At 38.4% G+C, this 16,641-nt stretch overlaps 1 protein-coding gene across 5 annotated transcripts in view; it reads left to right on the top strand.

The window, feature by feature from the left end:
* The window catches only part of LOC121868047 (lysine-specific demethylase 3A-like), an 83,228-nt gene extending 66,977 nt beyond the window's left edge, over window positions 1-16,251 (top strand). For 3 of the 5 annotated variants that reach the window (XM_042368313.1, XM_042368314.1, XM_042368315.1), the window contains 7 exons: window positions 1,374-1,535; window positions 2,611-5,056; window positions 6,141-6,712; window positions 10,659-10,915; window positions 11,638-12,335; window positions 12,579-12,895; window positions 14,540-16,251. In XM_042368313.1, the coding sequence (XP_042224247.1) occupies window positions 1,374-1,535; window positions 2,611-5,056; window positions 6,141-6,712; window positions 10,659-10,915; window positions 11,638-12,335; window positions 12,579-12,895; window positions 14,540-14,806 (4,719 nt within the window). In that variant the 3' untranslated portion in view covers window positions 14,807-16,251. The remainder of the gene's footprint in view (window positions 1-1,373; window positions 1,536-2,610; window positions 5,057-6,140; window positions 6,713-10,658; window positions 10,916-11,637; window positions 12,336-12,578; window positions 12,896-14,539) is intronic. The other 2 variants (XM_042368311.1, XM_042368312.1) reach the window with 2 other exon arrangements.
* The last annotated feature ends 390 nt before the right edge of the window (window positions 16,252-16,641 follow it).

The following is a 16,641-nucleotide window of genomic DNA, read 5'->3' on the forward strand; positions in this document are numbered from 1 at the left end:
ATATATATATATATATATATATATATATATATATATATATATAATTTTTTTGTTCAGATTTCCGGCATGTAGGGTTTAAGGTTTTCCTTTTTCTTCACACACACACACAAAGTGCTTTAGAAGGTTACTATGTTTTTATTTTTTTCCTGCCTTGTGTGTGTTTGTGAGGAGTTTATTTATTTTCATGAGTCTTAAATTTTTGAACAAGTTTTGGTGTTTTGGGAATGTCCAACTTTATTCAGTTGCAGGTGGTTAAAAGATTATTATTATTACAGTATATGTTTTTTTATCAAGTTCATAGGGTTATTCAGTGTTTAACGTGACATGATTGATAATCTTGCTGGCTACAGGTTGTCAGAGATTGTTAAACAGTATAGAAGAATGATAGGCAATTCAGTATTTGTCCTTGTTTTCTTTGAGTGTGTTACTTGGCATTCATGAGTACATTCTCACTGTTTGATTATGATAATGGTATTTCCTATCAGTGTTACTGATAGTGACACTCGTCAATATGGTCATAAGCACAAGTTATCAATGTAGAATTTGATATCCTAGTTATCATAAAGTGTCACTGTCCATACCAACTGCCTTGTCCACACTAGCAGCCCAATCATAATTACCTGCAAATCATCCTCATTGTTCACAAGAGTATTGAAACATGTACACCAACACTGGCTTGCAAAATATTTATCCACTCATTTTCAATATCAAAATCTATAACACACATAACCAAATTAACTTTGGGAGAAAGTTATAGAAACGGTGAAAATACCAGAGATTTTTAATATCATCTGAAATGCATATTTGCGGAAATCGCTGGGAGTTATTTTTGTGGTTTTATATACGTTATTATTTATGCTGTGTTTTTACTAACAGAACTTAACAATGCTATGCAGTAATTGAAGTTTGCATTGTTATTTTTTAATATTTTTCTTATATTTAGAATTAGTGAAGTTTATCAACCAGTTTAAATACGTGTGAATATTAATACAATGTGATATTTGATATGCCATCTAAGTATGTATCAAGTGAGGGAAATAAGTAATACTGTAATGTACATGAGAATAATACAATATATATATTTTTCAATATTAACAATAATGATTTTGTGTAATCCATATTTTAAATTAAGGCGGCGTAGTTTTTATACACATGCCTGTTTTCAGAACTGTCAGATGCCGCTTATGGGCCTGGAAGTGGACTTTGAAAGTTCCTGACCCTTGCTTTTTATAAATTATTTTCAGTTCCAGTAACAACTACTGGTGAAATTCAAGTTACGAATGTAGCTAGTTACTGTATGCCAGCGACAGTGGTGGTGTAGGTTGTAGCGGGTGGGTAGACTTGTCTGATGAGGGGTGTATGGTCTGTTGTAGCATGGTGGAGAGGGCGTGCGTCACATGCCAGCCGACCACCTCAACCAGGCCTATTACGTCCACGGCTTGACCAACCACCATCCCTCCAACCACCCAACTCACAACCACTCCCTCCTCATGACACAACACAGTAAAGCCTACCAGGCTCAAGCTCATGCCCAGGTACGACCCACAGCAGTGGGGGCGGCCACTGTGGCTGCTCAGTCTTGTTATGTGTACAATCTAAAACCACTCTTACTATTGCTCTCTAATTCCCCTCAATGCTCATCTTAACAGCAGCCAGTAACATTAATTTCATAGAAATATCGCCATTGTCGTCTCTTGATGCTGCTCTTTTTTGTGGTTTGTAATTAAGTGTAATGTACGTTAATAATTGTCATATCCGTTACTAAGTGTAATGTACGTCATTAAGTGTGATGTAGCCAGTGAATGGGTAGCATGAAACATTGCATGATCATTGATGAAATGTTATTATCCAAACATTCAGTGAGGCATGAAGGGACATGCAGATGTTTCAGTATCTCTTGTCCTTTGCTGGATTCTTATTCATGGTATTAATATTCTCTGCAAAGTCTGCTGTGGGGGACTGCTTTCAATGTGACTTGATTTTGTGAAGCTTATCACTGATTGATTGATGTATTGCACTGGCATCAAAGGCATTTACTTATCTTGCCTATGATTTATAAAAACAATAGTCTAAGTAATGAGTTGGGCTGTAATTTTGTGGAGTTGCCAATGGTCACCACTCATTTTGTCTGTTAAATAAGCAGAGTATTTTCATACTTCTGTCCTGTAATAGCATTTACATAAACCCTGCCAAAAGCGGGAAGAGGTTTGAAAGGAAAGTAAAATAATATGCGGTATATATTCATATTGTATGCTTATGAGTTAGGGTAGTCAGGTAATTTTTTATTACCTCAGGGAGTAGCGAACCTGCCTTGTCAGCTAAGAGGTTGCTTGGAAGTCTTACAAATAATGATAGGAAGGGAATCCAATACCAAAACTTGCCTCATATTTGCCTAATGGCAACCAGGACACCATACCATCAGCTTATCATGGCAAACCCACGCAAGCGTGGAAAATGGCCTTAAATGGTGACATAATGATGTGTATAGAATTGCTTTATTAAACTGGTTCAACTTCATAAAGTCTTAGTATAATTTTCATGCACTTTGATTTGGTAGATATATAATGAAATGATGATGATGATGAGTATTAAATTTATATTTGCTTTCAGAAGGTGAGTGGTTGGAATCAAATCGGTGGATTGGTCAAACCCGAGCGTATGGATGCGATAGATGAACGCCGACTTTTGGAGCAGCAGCAGCAACAGCAGCAGCAACAGCAGCAGCAACGGCAGGAGGAAGCTATACGTCGTGCTCAAGAACCTGAAAAGATTGTTCATGAAAGCATATACAGATTTTTTCGTGATCCTGATAGAGGTAGAGAAGCTCAGGTCAAGATAAGACACCCACCACCAGCTCATTCAATTAAACCTCCTGTGGAAAAGCCCACAGCACCTGCAGGCTTACCAAAGCTTGCTGAACCAAGTTTCAACCTTGGCAATTACCCACCAAACTACCTTCCTAAAGAAGCCAAGCTTCAACACACTGAGAGGGTTCCCTACTCGCAATATCATGATCCAAGGGACAAAGCCTCTGTTATCATACAACCTGAAGTAAAGTATGAGAAAGCTCCACCGCATTCTATAAGTCCTAAACGTCCCCCAGAAAGGTCTAGTCCGTACCCACCTGGCTCAGCGTACAAATCCCATGATCCATCTTCATCCCTACACAGAAGCAATACCTCGCACCATTCAACTTCTTTGTCTCATAGTGTGGAGTTGACCAAAGCTAGGCAGCCTCAGTCATCGCCACATTCTACTTCACCAGCACATCCTGATCGTTATTATCCTCCAGGGGCCAGACCACCACCTACAACTTACCCTTCTAATCTTATTGCTGCTGGGCTGGTTCCCAATCCAATTCATGTATCCTCTGTCTCTGCAAAATCTAAGGTTAGCTCTCCACCACCCCAAGTTTATGGAAAACCTGGTATTACCACGGGTACTCCTGTGTGCCGTGTAGATTCCAGACCCACTCAACCTGTTCCCCTTACCAGTAAAGCTCCTGTTACTGGCCCTCCGCCAGCCCATTCAGGGAGAGGATCTCTCAGTGAATCCAGGTCTCTAATTTCTTCTCATGAACAGAGGCCTCCCATGGAACGAGGCCCATATGATGCTCGCATCTATCCGCCCACAGTACCTTCACCTCACCACAAACATGTAGTGGCTCCGGGTCCACCTCCAGTACGAATGCCTCCAGCCACGTCTCCACATGTTGCAACCCCTCACATTCCCCCACATCCTTCTCCACAACCAACACAAACACAACCTCTTGACTTAGGCACTCGTGAAGACACTGCTTCTCCTAGCAAGAGAAGAACCCAAACTCCTACACCACAGGACCCTAAGAAGGCTAGGTTTGAAACCACTAACAATCAACCATTATTGTCCCGGGTGTCAGAACCTAGTCCTCTGTACCCAACTGCTGCCACTACTATTACTACAGTTGAGAACACTGTAGCTTTGGTAGCCAATTTGTCGCGAGTGGCAAGCCCAGCTTCACGTCCGCCCAGCCAACCACCTCCTGCCACCACCCCAACGTTGCAACGTACAGAAAATTCTTCTTCTCCGGGAACAAACAAGATACTTGAACCTGAGAAGAGCAGTAGTCCTGGTCCGGTGGGTGGATATGTGCACAAGCTTAAAAAGGCCTGGCTTCAGAGACATGAAAATACTGCAGAAATTCTTCCCCCTACCACTGCCACGGCAGGTCTTTCAACTAGAGTAGCAACACCACCTCCGGCCAATACTACAATTGCTCCCTCAAAACTTACTTCTACCACCACCACAACAGTCAAATCTGAACCCAAGCCTGTTGTACGTAAGCCAAAAGTTGTGAATAATATCCCCAATGGTCATAGCCAAGATATCAAAGACGGTGAAACAAGTTCAACAGACTCTGAAGGAAGTACTACTCAGAAACCAAAACGAGGTAAAGGAAAAAGAAAATTAAAAAAGATTAAAAGGGGTAGTGACAGTAATAGTGACAGTGATAAAGACAGTGATGCAAGTGAAACTACTGCCAAGAATTCTGGACGTTTACCCACAAAACCAGATTCTGAACCTAAAAAGCGAGGCAGGAAACCAAAGTCGAAACAAGAAAAAGAAAAGGAAGATGGTCCAAAGCCAAAAAAATCCAAAGAGGAGCCCCCACAAAATGACCCTCTGCAGAAACCTCCCGTATCTCAGTTAAAGAAAACAGGGGAGAGCTTCTCGCAAGATGGGTCATGTTATGAGGTGGCTCCCAAACTACCGAAATGCCGTGAATGTCGTTGGACCGCCCACCAGAGAAACAAGAAGATGCCCAACCACTTTTGTCGTTTTTATGCCTTCCGTCGCCTTCGCTACACCAAAAATGGGCAGCTGGCTGTTGCTGGCTTTTCTGACCCCATTAAGGATGCCTATGGAGATGACCTCAAACTTTGGGTGCCAGACGTTGAAAATCCTCCGAATGATCTGGACGTTGACACAAGCAAGTTCCTGTTGACCCATGTTGGTGACCAGTTTTGTGACTTGGTGGAGCAGGAAAAGGAAGCGATGGCTCTCCATATGGGTGATGGTAAGTTCTTATAACATGCACAGTATTTTCAGGCCTTTTGGTGGTATATAGAAAACAAATATTAAATATAAAATAAATACTGTATTAGCTTCTGACATGTAAAGTGCTCACATAATTGTTAGTAATTTGTACTGCAGATGGGATGTGTTAAATATTGTCACCTTTCCAAATACAGTATTAGAAAATCACTGAATTGTTAGCTATATCTTATCTTTTGTTCTTTCCATAATTTTACTCCATTATTATTATTATTACCATAATATTATTATAATATTTATTATATGAAACTATGTATGACAATAACAGTAAAAAAAATTACAGCTCCTCCCCGACCTACGACGGGGTTAGGGACCCAAATCCAGGTCGAAAGTCGAAACGGTCGTAAGTCAAAAATGCTTAAAAATCCTTAGAAAATCTAAAATGGGTGTTTCTTTTTATTTTCAGCACCACAAAACTCTCACTTTTAAACCTTGCCAACCATTTTAAAATGAATTACAAACGAAAATTTTGTCAGTACACAGTGCAATCACTGGCGTTGGGACTCGAAAATACGTAATTTGACAACATTTTGGTACGACTGAGGCAGTTCGTAAGTGCAGGTGGTCTTAAGTTGAGGAGGAGCTGTACTTAAAATTTTATTAATGTGTTTGCTAGTACAGTATAATTAACATCATTGTACAGTAGTTGAGGAAACTTATCCCAAGTTTTGGGTTCAACTAGGGCTACCTATTCTGTAAATAGACAGTATTATTTGGTAAGTTACAGCTTCACTTTTAAAATTTGATAATCTTTGAAACCTGTTTTCTTAGCCTTTTTTTTTTAATGATTCATGTCGTATTTGTTCCCTTAGGTATACATTAAGTATGGAACTTTATTATTATTTACTTTATTTTTACTACTGTTATTAGTAATGAATCTATTATTGTAGCTTTAATAGATGGGCAATAGGAAAATGCTATAAGGAAAAATTCTTAAATTAGTTATTAGTATCAGTGGGGAAAAAAGGTAGTTGTGGGCTCATGATCAGAAGTAAATTTTTCACAGCCTTTGCAGCATTAATACTTAATATATTATAATCTTGCAGATACTGTTGTGGCTTGGAAACGAGTAGTATTGGGAGTTCGTGAAATGTGTGACGTTTGTGAAACCACATTATTCAACATTCATTGGGCATGTAGCAAATGTGGATTTGTGGTTTGCATAGACTGCTACAAAGGTCGAAAGAATGGAACAGTCAAGGTGTGGGATGAAGGTGGAAAAGATCGTGATGAATACTCGTGGCTCTTGTGTGCTTCTAGACTTCCTCATGAGCAGGATAAACTTATGCTTACTCAGATTATATCTGGTAATGCTCTTCTTGATCTGGGTAGGAAAGTGCATGAGATGCGACACCAGTGGGGAATTCCTCAGTATTGTGACTGTGCAGAGGCTAAAAAGTACAAAGACCAAGCACCTCAAGATGACAAGAAGAAAGTCAATGGGGTTAACAAAGATCTGCTCAAGAACATTAAGAAAGAACCCAAGACAGAAATGGTTAATGGAACAGTAAAGCAAGAGAAGACAGAGAAGGTCAATGGTAAAGATGAAGAGATGTCCAATTCTCCTCTAAACTTCTTCGCTGATGTTGCTTTGTCCAATGACAAACGTGAGAGTGAGGTGAGTAACAGATTTTTGTCTCGCGACAAAATATCAGAAGTTGGAGTTGGATTTTTACTTTTGCATTTGTTTAGTAATGCAAGAGTTTCTAGTTTTATTGGGGCCTTGAGAGTTTCATGGGGCCTTTTGGGGTTATTTTGATATGAATTGGGAAAAAAGGGATGATTTTGTTGTATTGTGTATGTATATAACTCTTGATGGCATCAATTGTCTGATTTTAATGAAGAAATCGATAATACCCCTAAAGGCATACATGTTAATTTATGTTTATATGTGTCTGCTGAACTGTAGCACCCACACAATATTGTCATCTGCATATAATGGGTAGGCTCTTAAAAATCTTACTGTTCTCAGAAAGTGCAAGTTTTCAAATAAAACCGTTTTTTCCATTGGAAGGTAGGAATGGAGTTGAAAAAGGTTTACATGAATAATATCAGTCACTCATTAATGTTGCATATTTTCTGAGGAATTGTTAAAGTAAATTTGAAAATCCATGTTAAAGGGAAAGTGTAAATGCACTTGTACAGTACCTGTATTTTCTTAAAAGTACTTTAATATACTAAACTAGAGACATGAATTTAGTATTCATCTCAAATTCCGAGTCTGGATACATGAGTTATGCTTTGGACAAGGTTTTAATCTATGACCTTCGCCAGTGACATTAACCAAACAAAAAATAAATTACACATTGTCAGATAATGAGACATTTTCGTGGAAAACTTAATGAAGATGGTGACTCAAGGGTTACTCTCTAAATGGGTTTGACCTTGATTAGTGTTAGGGAGAGTTAAAGTTGTACACTATACTTAGTGTTCATGCTTACTGTAAAGTTTCTTGAAAAAATCTGCGTTGATACTAAGTTTCTATTGGGATTGTTTTGACCTAACCATCAGCACTGACCTTGACCTGTGATAAGCATTTGTCTTTAGTGTTTATGCGTTGCCCGGTGATAACATATTCACATGAAGTTTCCTCAAAATTCCTGCATCTACTCAAGCATTACACTCCAGAATCAGTTTTGATATTCAACAGACTTGAATTTGGAAAATACTACTTGTTTAATAATGATACGTCCTTGCGAAGGTTTGTTAAAATATCTGCATTGCATTTAGATTTCTGTTATTGATGTTTATTGAAACATAACATCCATCTGCACGTGATGTGAAGGCCATGTTTGAAGTCATTCCGCTTGAAACTGTAAAACTAGTTGCATACAAATATGTTCAGGTTATTCAACCAAAGATAACACTACTATACAGTAGGCCATAAAATTAAAGGTACTGTAAACTTTTATGTTTTTGCATCCATTTTTCCTGTGAATGGATAAGAATAGAGCATGAACTGGAGGTCAGTACTGTATAGCACAGTTTGTCATTGACATTACTGGATGTAGATATGGGTGGAGCTTCTAGGCGACCACATGGTAGCAATGAGGACGACAACAAAGCTCTGTTGACCTGTTACCCTTGATAATAAATTAAAACAAACTGTTTCTAAAATTACTATCTTACTCATCAAAAGACTTGGAACAAAATACACTAAAATATAACGGCTATGAGCATATGAACTACAGTATATATTTCCATTGAGATGCTTGTCCCCTTTTCCAAATGTAAAAGTTGGAGGAAAAAAGATCACATGGAACAAAAAGGGCAATGCCTGTTAACAGTGGCAATTTAATAGTATCTTTAGTGAAATGGGGGGGTTTGTTAAAGTAATCAAAATTGATCGCACTATTTTATTTTGTAACTAATTAATTACACTTAAAATTATTTCCCATTGTGTTTAATTTGAAAATGTCACACATCCGTGGCTATTGGTATAATTCCTAGATAGTTTACTTGTCATTTGTGTACCAGGATTAGTTAACTTTGTCAGGTGCAGGTAATCTACTTCAGGTGCTATGTGAAGCATTTTGGTCTGGGTAGGTTTGTGTCAAAATTCAAAGGAACTGTCAAGCTGAGTGGCTCTACATTTGAAGTGGCAAAAATCCTTTCCTATCACAGACACTGACACAAGATTAAGGGTGAAGGGCTGGGTAAGGAAGGTGGCGAGGGCATTAGAAGCGGTGATGTCACATAGAAATGTGATGGTGAGGTCATCGGGGAAGGACTAATGGTAAACATTGCTGGTGACTTCTTACTGTTGCTTCTGTCTGGATTGAAGATGCAAGATTTTATAAGTTAAGCATCACTGTTTTTAGTGTGAAACTTTTCATACGTATTGGCAGTTTATATTAAACCTGATGAAAAGCCATATATATATATATACAGCTCCTCCCCAACTTACGACAGGGTTAGGGACCCAAATCCACGTCGTAAGTCGAAAATGCTTAAATAATACATCGAAAATCTAAAATTCGTGTCTCTTTTTCTTCTCAGCACCACAAAACTCTCACTTTAAAGCTTGCCAGCCATTTTAAAGTGAATTACAAACGAAAATTTTGTCTGTGTACTGATGTTGTGACTCGAAAATATGTAATTTTTAAAAATTTTGGTACGACTGTGGCAGGTCGAAAGTGCGGGTGGTCGTAAGTTGAGGAGGAGCTAGGTTGTATGAGAATGCAAATCAATTATTTGTGAAATTGTGTACAGTGTACACCTTGATAAGGTGATCATCATCTGATCTTGGCATGATGCTATTTGCTACCTATGTTATACAGTACCTGTACTATAGTTTTTGGATTCGTTTAATACTTTGTCTTTTCGTACAGTAAATAAAGATTATAAAATGTATGTTGAAACTTGAATGTAAACTAATGTTTAATTTAATTTGTTCATTTAATTATTTGTGTACACCTTGATCATCATCTGATCTTGGCATGCTATAACTTTTTTGGAAAGCTCTATGTCTAAGCTACAAGACAACATATGAAAATTTCAGCTCTAGATCTGTTTTTAAGGGTTTTACAGCCCCCCACCCCCCCAAAAAAAGCTAAATTCATATAATAAAAGTTAGCGTTAGCTTTACTTATTTTTTTAGCTGTTTAGCATTAGCGAAGTTAACTTTTTAGTTAACAAATTATCGGTTAGCAAAGCTAACTTTTCGTTTAGCTGTGCCCACCACTGTCTACATCAATGACCAAGTACGTTATGGAAGGCAACCTGTAAAATGATGATTATTGGGCTGATCCTCTATGCAACTATAGTCTGTTCATTTGTAGTTTGCAACTGAGGCTTTAAATGTTCTTAAAAGTTTAAACTATCGTATTAATAGATTTCTGATAATTTCTGCAATTGGGGAAGCATAAATTTGCATGTGAAACTCTTTGGTGATAGAAATATCAGAGAAAACACAGACATGATAAACAAATTCTGGGACGTAAACTCCTTGTCTCATGCTATCACATAGTGGGATGGAGGATATCGCTGATTTTTTATGTATTGCCTCCAAGATATTTGTTACCAGAGTTTCACATGTTAGTTTTTTCTTCCACAGGTGTGGAAATTACCAGAGATCAACACACACCAGTTATTATACATTAAAATATAAATACAATCTATTAAATACTAAAGAACTGTAGTGATTCTTTGGGTGTCTTGTTTGCCATCCAACCAGCTGCCCTTGCTACAAACTGACCGCAGGCTTCAGGAGTGAACAGTCAGTAGGTGGGGAGTGAAATTTTGATGCTAGTTATTCTTTTGGGTACATTGTACATATACAGTTGCTTCATTTATCTGTTTGGAATATAGGCGTGTCCACTAGGGGTCTAGCCTGTTTGCAGATATTTCAGCTTTGTATACTTTGCAAAATTGGGGAGTTTATCCATGTTATAGTCCTAAGGGTATGCCTCTTACCAATTGATCTGGAGAAAAATTCTAAAGCCCAAGCCCACCCTTGTTATAGGTACTTTGCTACACTACACAAAGCTGTTGGACCACTTGATATTCACCCTTGCTTACTTACACTGATTGTTACATAATTAATGAAGTACTTTTGTTTCCAGAGTTCTGATTCTGACTCGGACTCGGATTCCGATGAGAAAGAGGGCAACTTTTCTACATTACGGAAGCTGTTAATCCAACCTAATGGTAGCACGAAGGAAGAAACGGGAAGCAGCACAAAACCCAGCAAGGAGAATAGTAAAAAGAAACCCAAATTGGACACAGTGGATGAAGTGATTTCCTGTGTAATAGAGCACAATTCTGACAAGGATGATGTGAAGGACAACAACCAGATGGTGCTCAAACATTTCATTAGAAAGTAAGTTCATGGGGAATTCATACAAGACATTACATGTTTTATCAGTTCATCCCTTACAAGCAAGCACACATACACACACACATTCTTTACATGGTGCACATACTGCAGTAAATGACTACACTTCAGTTTCTCATATTCCCACTTAGTTTCCCAAAAGTCAAAATAAAATGTGAACATTTGATCTTTTCATACTGCACAGCCTCCCTTCAGTTTTCATCATGACTCATTCTCACTGCTATAGTAGATACGTAAACCTGTAGTACACACTTTAAAAACGTCAAAACTTTGAATATCCATCTAGTTTTACCCTTCTATTCTCAAGCCAAGCACACCCTTTCGCAGCCATCTCGTATTATCCATACAGTATATTCTTAAGTCAAGTACACCCTTTAGGAGCCATCTCGTATTACCCATATATTCTTAAGTCAAGTACACCCTTTAGGAGCCATCTCGTATTACCCATATATTCTTCAGTCAAGTACACCCTTTAGCAGCCATCTAGTATTACCAATATATTCTCAAGCCAAGTATACCCTTTAGTAGCATGTCATTCTACTTAAGGCCATTAACACCATAATTTCCATTGAGTCGTTCATTCTGCTGTGCCAAGGAGTCCCATTCTCTGTGTAAAATTTTTCCACTAAATAAGTCAGAGGTGGATTATCAAATACATCAAAGCTAATGATGATAGATTTTTAACATTTAATGTGTATATTTTCTAGGTACAACTACGGCCCCCGTGGTCGTGATCCACTGCCAATCAGGATTATGACCAAGACTGAAAGCAGCTTGTTATACCCGGGTGTGGCCCATTCTTGGTTGTGTGATGGGAAACTCTTGAGGTTGCTAGAACCCCTAGCACCTGGCAACACTCCACTCTTTCAGGACCAGTGGAAACGTGGTCAGCCTGTTGTTATATCAGGTGTAGGACTAAAGCTCAATCCTGATCTCTGGACACCTCAGTCCTTTTCTAAAGACTATGGAGATATTAAAAATGATTTGATAAATTGTCTCACTGGAAATATAGTGCCCAATCAGCCAATGAAAAAGTTTTGGGATGGTTTTGAGAACTATGGAAAACGACTTAAGGATGAAAAGGGTCAGCCTATGGTACTGAAACTCAAAGACTGGCCTCCAGGAGATGATTTTGCAGAGATGTTGCCTTCGCGGTTTGAAGATCTAATGAATGTCCTACCAATGGGAGAATATACAAGAAGAAATGGGCGTCTTAATCTTGCGGGCCGCCTTCCAGATTGCTTTGTCCGACCAGATCTTGGACCCAAAATGTATATTGCATATGGATCAGCCATGCATCCTAATAGAGCTTCCACTAATTTACACCTGGACATATCTGATGCTGTTAATGTTATGTGTTATGTGGGAGTTCCAAAAGATGCAGATTATGAAGATCATATAAAGGGTATGTATTTGTTTTAAAGATGGTTTATGTTTATTCATTTTATAAATAAATCTCAAGCTCTGAATCTCATCCAGTATTAATACAATTTATTTCTATTTGGTAACCAGTGCATTCTTGATTGTGAAGGGGAGGTACAGTGCAGGTATATAAATATTTTGTTAAGCATGAAGCAATGGGCTTACAGTAAAAATATATACAGTATGTCTTGTGTTTACTAAAAATATTGATCATTTTCCTTCGCAGAAGCTCTAAAGGCCATAGATGAAGCAGGTTGCGATATCTTGACTCGGCGGCGAGTACGTGAGAAGGAAGAGGTACCTGGAGCTTTGTGGCACATCTACCATGCTCGTGATTCTGACAAAATTCGTGATTTGCTCAATAAAGTGGCCATAGAACGTGGGGACAAATTGGAACCTCACCATGATCCTATCCATGACCAAGCATGGTACCTCGATGGCCCTCTTCGGGAGAGACTTTATAAGGAATATGGTGTTGAAGGCTATGCTATCATCCAGTGTCTTGGTGATGCAGTCTTCATTCCAGCAGGAGCTCCACATCAGGTACGTATCACTACCCAGTGTACTATATTAGTTTGAAATTGATTGCTTGCAAGTTATGGGTTTTTAAAATGTGTGCTTGGGTAAATTGGATAAATGACTTTTGGAGTAAGAGTTGATAATGTACAAGATTTTTATTGAACCAAAGCAGGTCAGCATCAACTTAGCTGTGTCTGTGTTCTAATCTTAGAACTAAAACACGAAAATATTGCAGATAGGTCCAGTATGCAGATTAGGATTGCATCATATACCTGTAATGAAACTATAAACGTTCTGGAAAAATCATTATAATACAGGTACTTTAATGTGGCTTATAAAGAAAATATAATATAAATTTATCAAATAAGAAAAATGAAGAGCGTGGGTTTCTATGGGAACTGAATGGAAGTGTGTGTAGGCGGTGTGCTATGACTACATTACCGACTTGTCCGTCCAGCCACCACGTATATTGTTACTTGTAATGAAACTATAAAGTTGTTGAAAGGTCATAATAATACTCTAATATGGCTTAGAAATAAAGAAAATTTAATATAAAACCAGAAAAATTAAGAGCATGGGTGTATTTGTGTGAGAAGTGAATGTGTGGAGGCATTTATATTCAGGCCTTGGCTAATAACTACACAGCTGACTCGCCAGCCTCTTACAGTATAATTGTTACTTGTAATGAAGTAATAAAAGTTGTGGAAAAATCATTGTAATACTCTAATGTGGCTTATAAATAAAGAAAATGTCCGGTAATATAAAACTATAAAATAAGAAAAATGGTGAGCATGTGTGTGGAGGCAATGAGCTACTAGTGTGTAGCCACGCTCCATCCTGTGATATCATGGCATACACAGTGTAGAGCAGCAGCCACATGTCTGCAAGTCAGTTGGTTGACTGCTTGGTTGAAATTGTTTGAGTGTGGATGGATTTTTTTTTTTTTTTTTTCAAGGTACATAAAATATGTGTACTGTACTATTGTATTTTATGTAATGCTGTGTATCGATTTTATTGTTTCTTATAACAATAAATATGGCAGCTCATCCCTGTTGAGCACGGTATTTAAACATAGGATACTAGCTGATTTTGGAGGAATTTTTATTATTATTACATTTTAGTGCCGGTCAGTTGAATATACCAGTTGCCCGGATAACTTGCTGGAGCAAGTGGGGAAAACTATGCTATCACTTACACTAGCTAATACTTATATTTTTCTACATTTTCTGTCATTCTCACTAATTCAAGGCAAAATATTCTATTTCTAATGATTTAACTTTCAAGTTTTTGTCTTAAGTTTCTGTCCTGATATTAAACATAATTAAAAGATCAACCTGACTGCACCACTGTATGTGTGCAAGTTGGCATGCGTGCCTTGCAGGTGAGGGAACCCGGGCTTGATCCGCAGGCATGGTAAAACTATGGACAAGTTTCTTGTCATTTGCCTCTGTTTACCCAGCAGTACTTGGAGACCTAGACGTTAATCAATTTGTGAATCTTGTACCGGTGTAATAGTTAGCCAGTGCAGTTGGATACCGTTGTCAAATCATAACCTTTTCTGAAGTAGTGAATTAAACAGTACAATACTGTATTCTTAAATTACTTTCAAATAGCAGATTAACAATGCATACATGACACTGAAATGTAATGTACATTCTTTCTTTTCAGGTTCGTAATCTGCACAATTGTGTCAAAGTGGCAGAGGACTTCGTCTCGCCAGAGAACATTTCTTACTGCTTCCACTTAACACAAGAATTCCGCCACCTTAGTGATACCCATACCAACCATGAGGATAAACTCCAGATTAAGAATATCATTTATCATGATATGAAGGACTCTATGGCCTGCCTTATGGCTGCCAGCAAGGAATTACAAATCAAGAATGAGCCTGAGGAAGATACGGACATAAAAGTGAAGAAGGAGTCAGATTCATGAAATTAGCTCAAGTGACTAGAACTTTGTTTCAATGAAATCGTGATTCTGTGCTCTTGAAAGTGTTAAGTGTTTTTCTTTGCAACTCTTGGGAATTATGGAATATATATAACCGTGAAATGAGAAAGTGACTCCAAATGCGGTAATGCGTTGTGCTGTAATCGAACTGACGTTGCAGTGAACGAACGTTTCAGTGGTCTCAAAACTTTTGTTTTTATACGAAATGTTTCCTATTTTGAGTGCAAATAATCAATTCCACTTTTCATTTGTAAGGAAGATGTCATGATTTGTATGGAACACAAAAAAGTCCAGTTCATTTTGGTGTTTATTAACAAAGACAAGTAATGTAAGTAGAAATGGTGTAATTATTTATTAATCCTATATGATGTACTAATCACAATGGACCTTATTGTTAAGGGCCCACATTAATCTCTATGTATCCACGGTGTACTTAAACCAGTGATGTGACATAGAGTGCGCAAGATGGTGTGCACGTTAAAAGTTTTGGGCCAATTTTGGCTCCCCACTTGACTTGAGTGTGTCCACACAACTTAGGATGTGCACTCTGATTACTGGTGTTAGGTGTTGATAACTCCAGCTGGGAAGCCAAATGCAACAAGTGGTGTAGTTGAGAGCCTCCGTGCTAACAGGCTGGGAACCCTGTTGTGGCCAGGCAACTGCTCCCCCCTCCCCCCCCCTTCCATGCTCTTTCTTTTTATCCATAACTTGAATTGTATCTCTGTAGTAATCTCTGTATCTGTCTGTTGCACACACACAACATACCAGTATACATAATACCCAGGCCTCATCTATTAACACACAGGCTGAGGCCTTGATTACATCCATATATGGGTGGGACTTTGCCCAGCTATAACATTGGTAGTGATGGTGGAGCAGGGAGCTCAAGACCAGGGGGGGGAGTATTGGCTGTGCAGTAGTGACAGTGATCAGCTCCACAACGACCCTCCACCTAAGCTGCTGCTGCTGCCACCTCTCTTCTCCCCCACCTCGCTCCCTGCTGACCTTAAACCATGTCAATTCATTTTGTACATTGATCTCATTGTTGGTGTAAATGTGAGTAGTCTTGAGGGATGGATGTTACTTGTAGTGTGTTTCTCACATGTCATGTTGTTATATTTGTTTATTACTGAAGTCTGTGTTTTATTTGAAAAGGAAAAATTACAAAACACAAGTGATAGGCATATTGTTGCCATTGACCTTTCTTTTATTAAAATTAAAACTTAAAAGAAGAGAGAATAATTTATTTGCTTGTAAAGTGTGGGCGGATGTAGAAATGTACATTGATGTAGGCGTGTAGTGCGCGAGGGGTGAGCAACGCCCTGAAGACTGCCCCTCACCCCGCCTCACCAGGAGGACGCAACTCTACTACTTTTTTGTACTGTCAATATGTAAACAGATCACAATTTGAATAGGAAAAATGATGCCAAGATTGTATTTCTCTTTCCCTATTCTCAAAAAATGTAAAATACGTGCATTTATTATATACACTGTACAAGTTTTTATACACATGTGAGGTGATGTATTTACATGGACTGAGAAGTATATAATTCATATCTGCCACTGAGCTAGGGGGGATTTGGAAGGAAAAGAAACAAAGCACAATAGGCAGAGATTATCTTGGGGAGCTGCAATCCTGCCTCCTGGCTAAGAGGGTGCTTGGAAGTCCCACACATATTTGTCCAGTTCCCGCTTTAAAAAAGTGGGTTGGTGAGTAACTAGGATTGGAAAACTTAGAAATTTTCCAACCTTTTAATCCAAGATCTTTTTATCAGTCTGCCATAATGGCAGATTATATCTTGGTTGAAACTCCCTTTCTT

Source organism: Homarus americanus, unplaced genomic scaffold (genome assembly GCF_018991925.1).
Source record: "Homarus americanus isolate GMGI-L3 unplaced genomic scaffold, GMGI_Hamer_2.0 scaffold37032, whole genome shotgun sequence".
Classification (NCBI taxonomy): Eukaryota; Metazoa; Arthropoda; class Malacostraca; order Decapoda; family Nephropidae; genus Homarus; species Homarus americanus.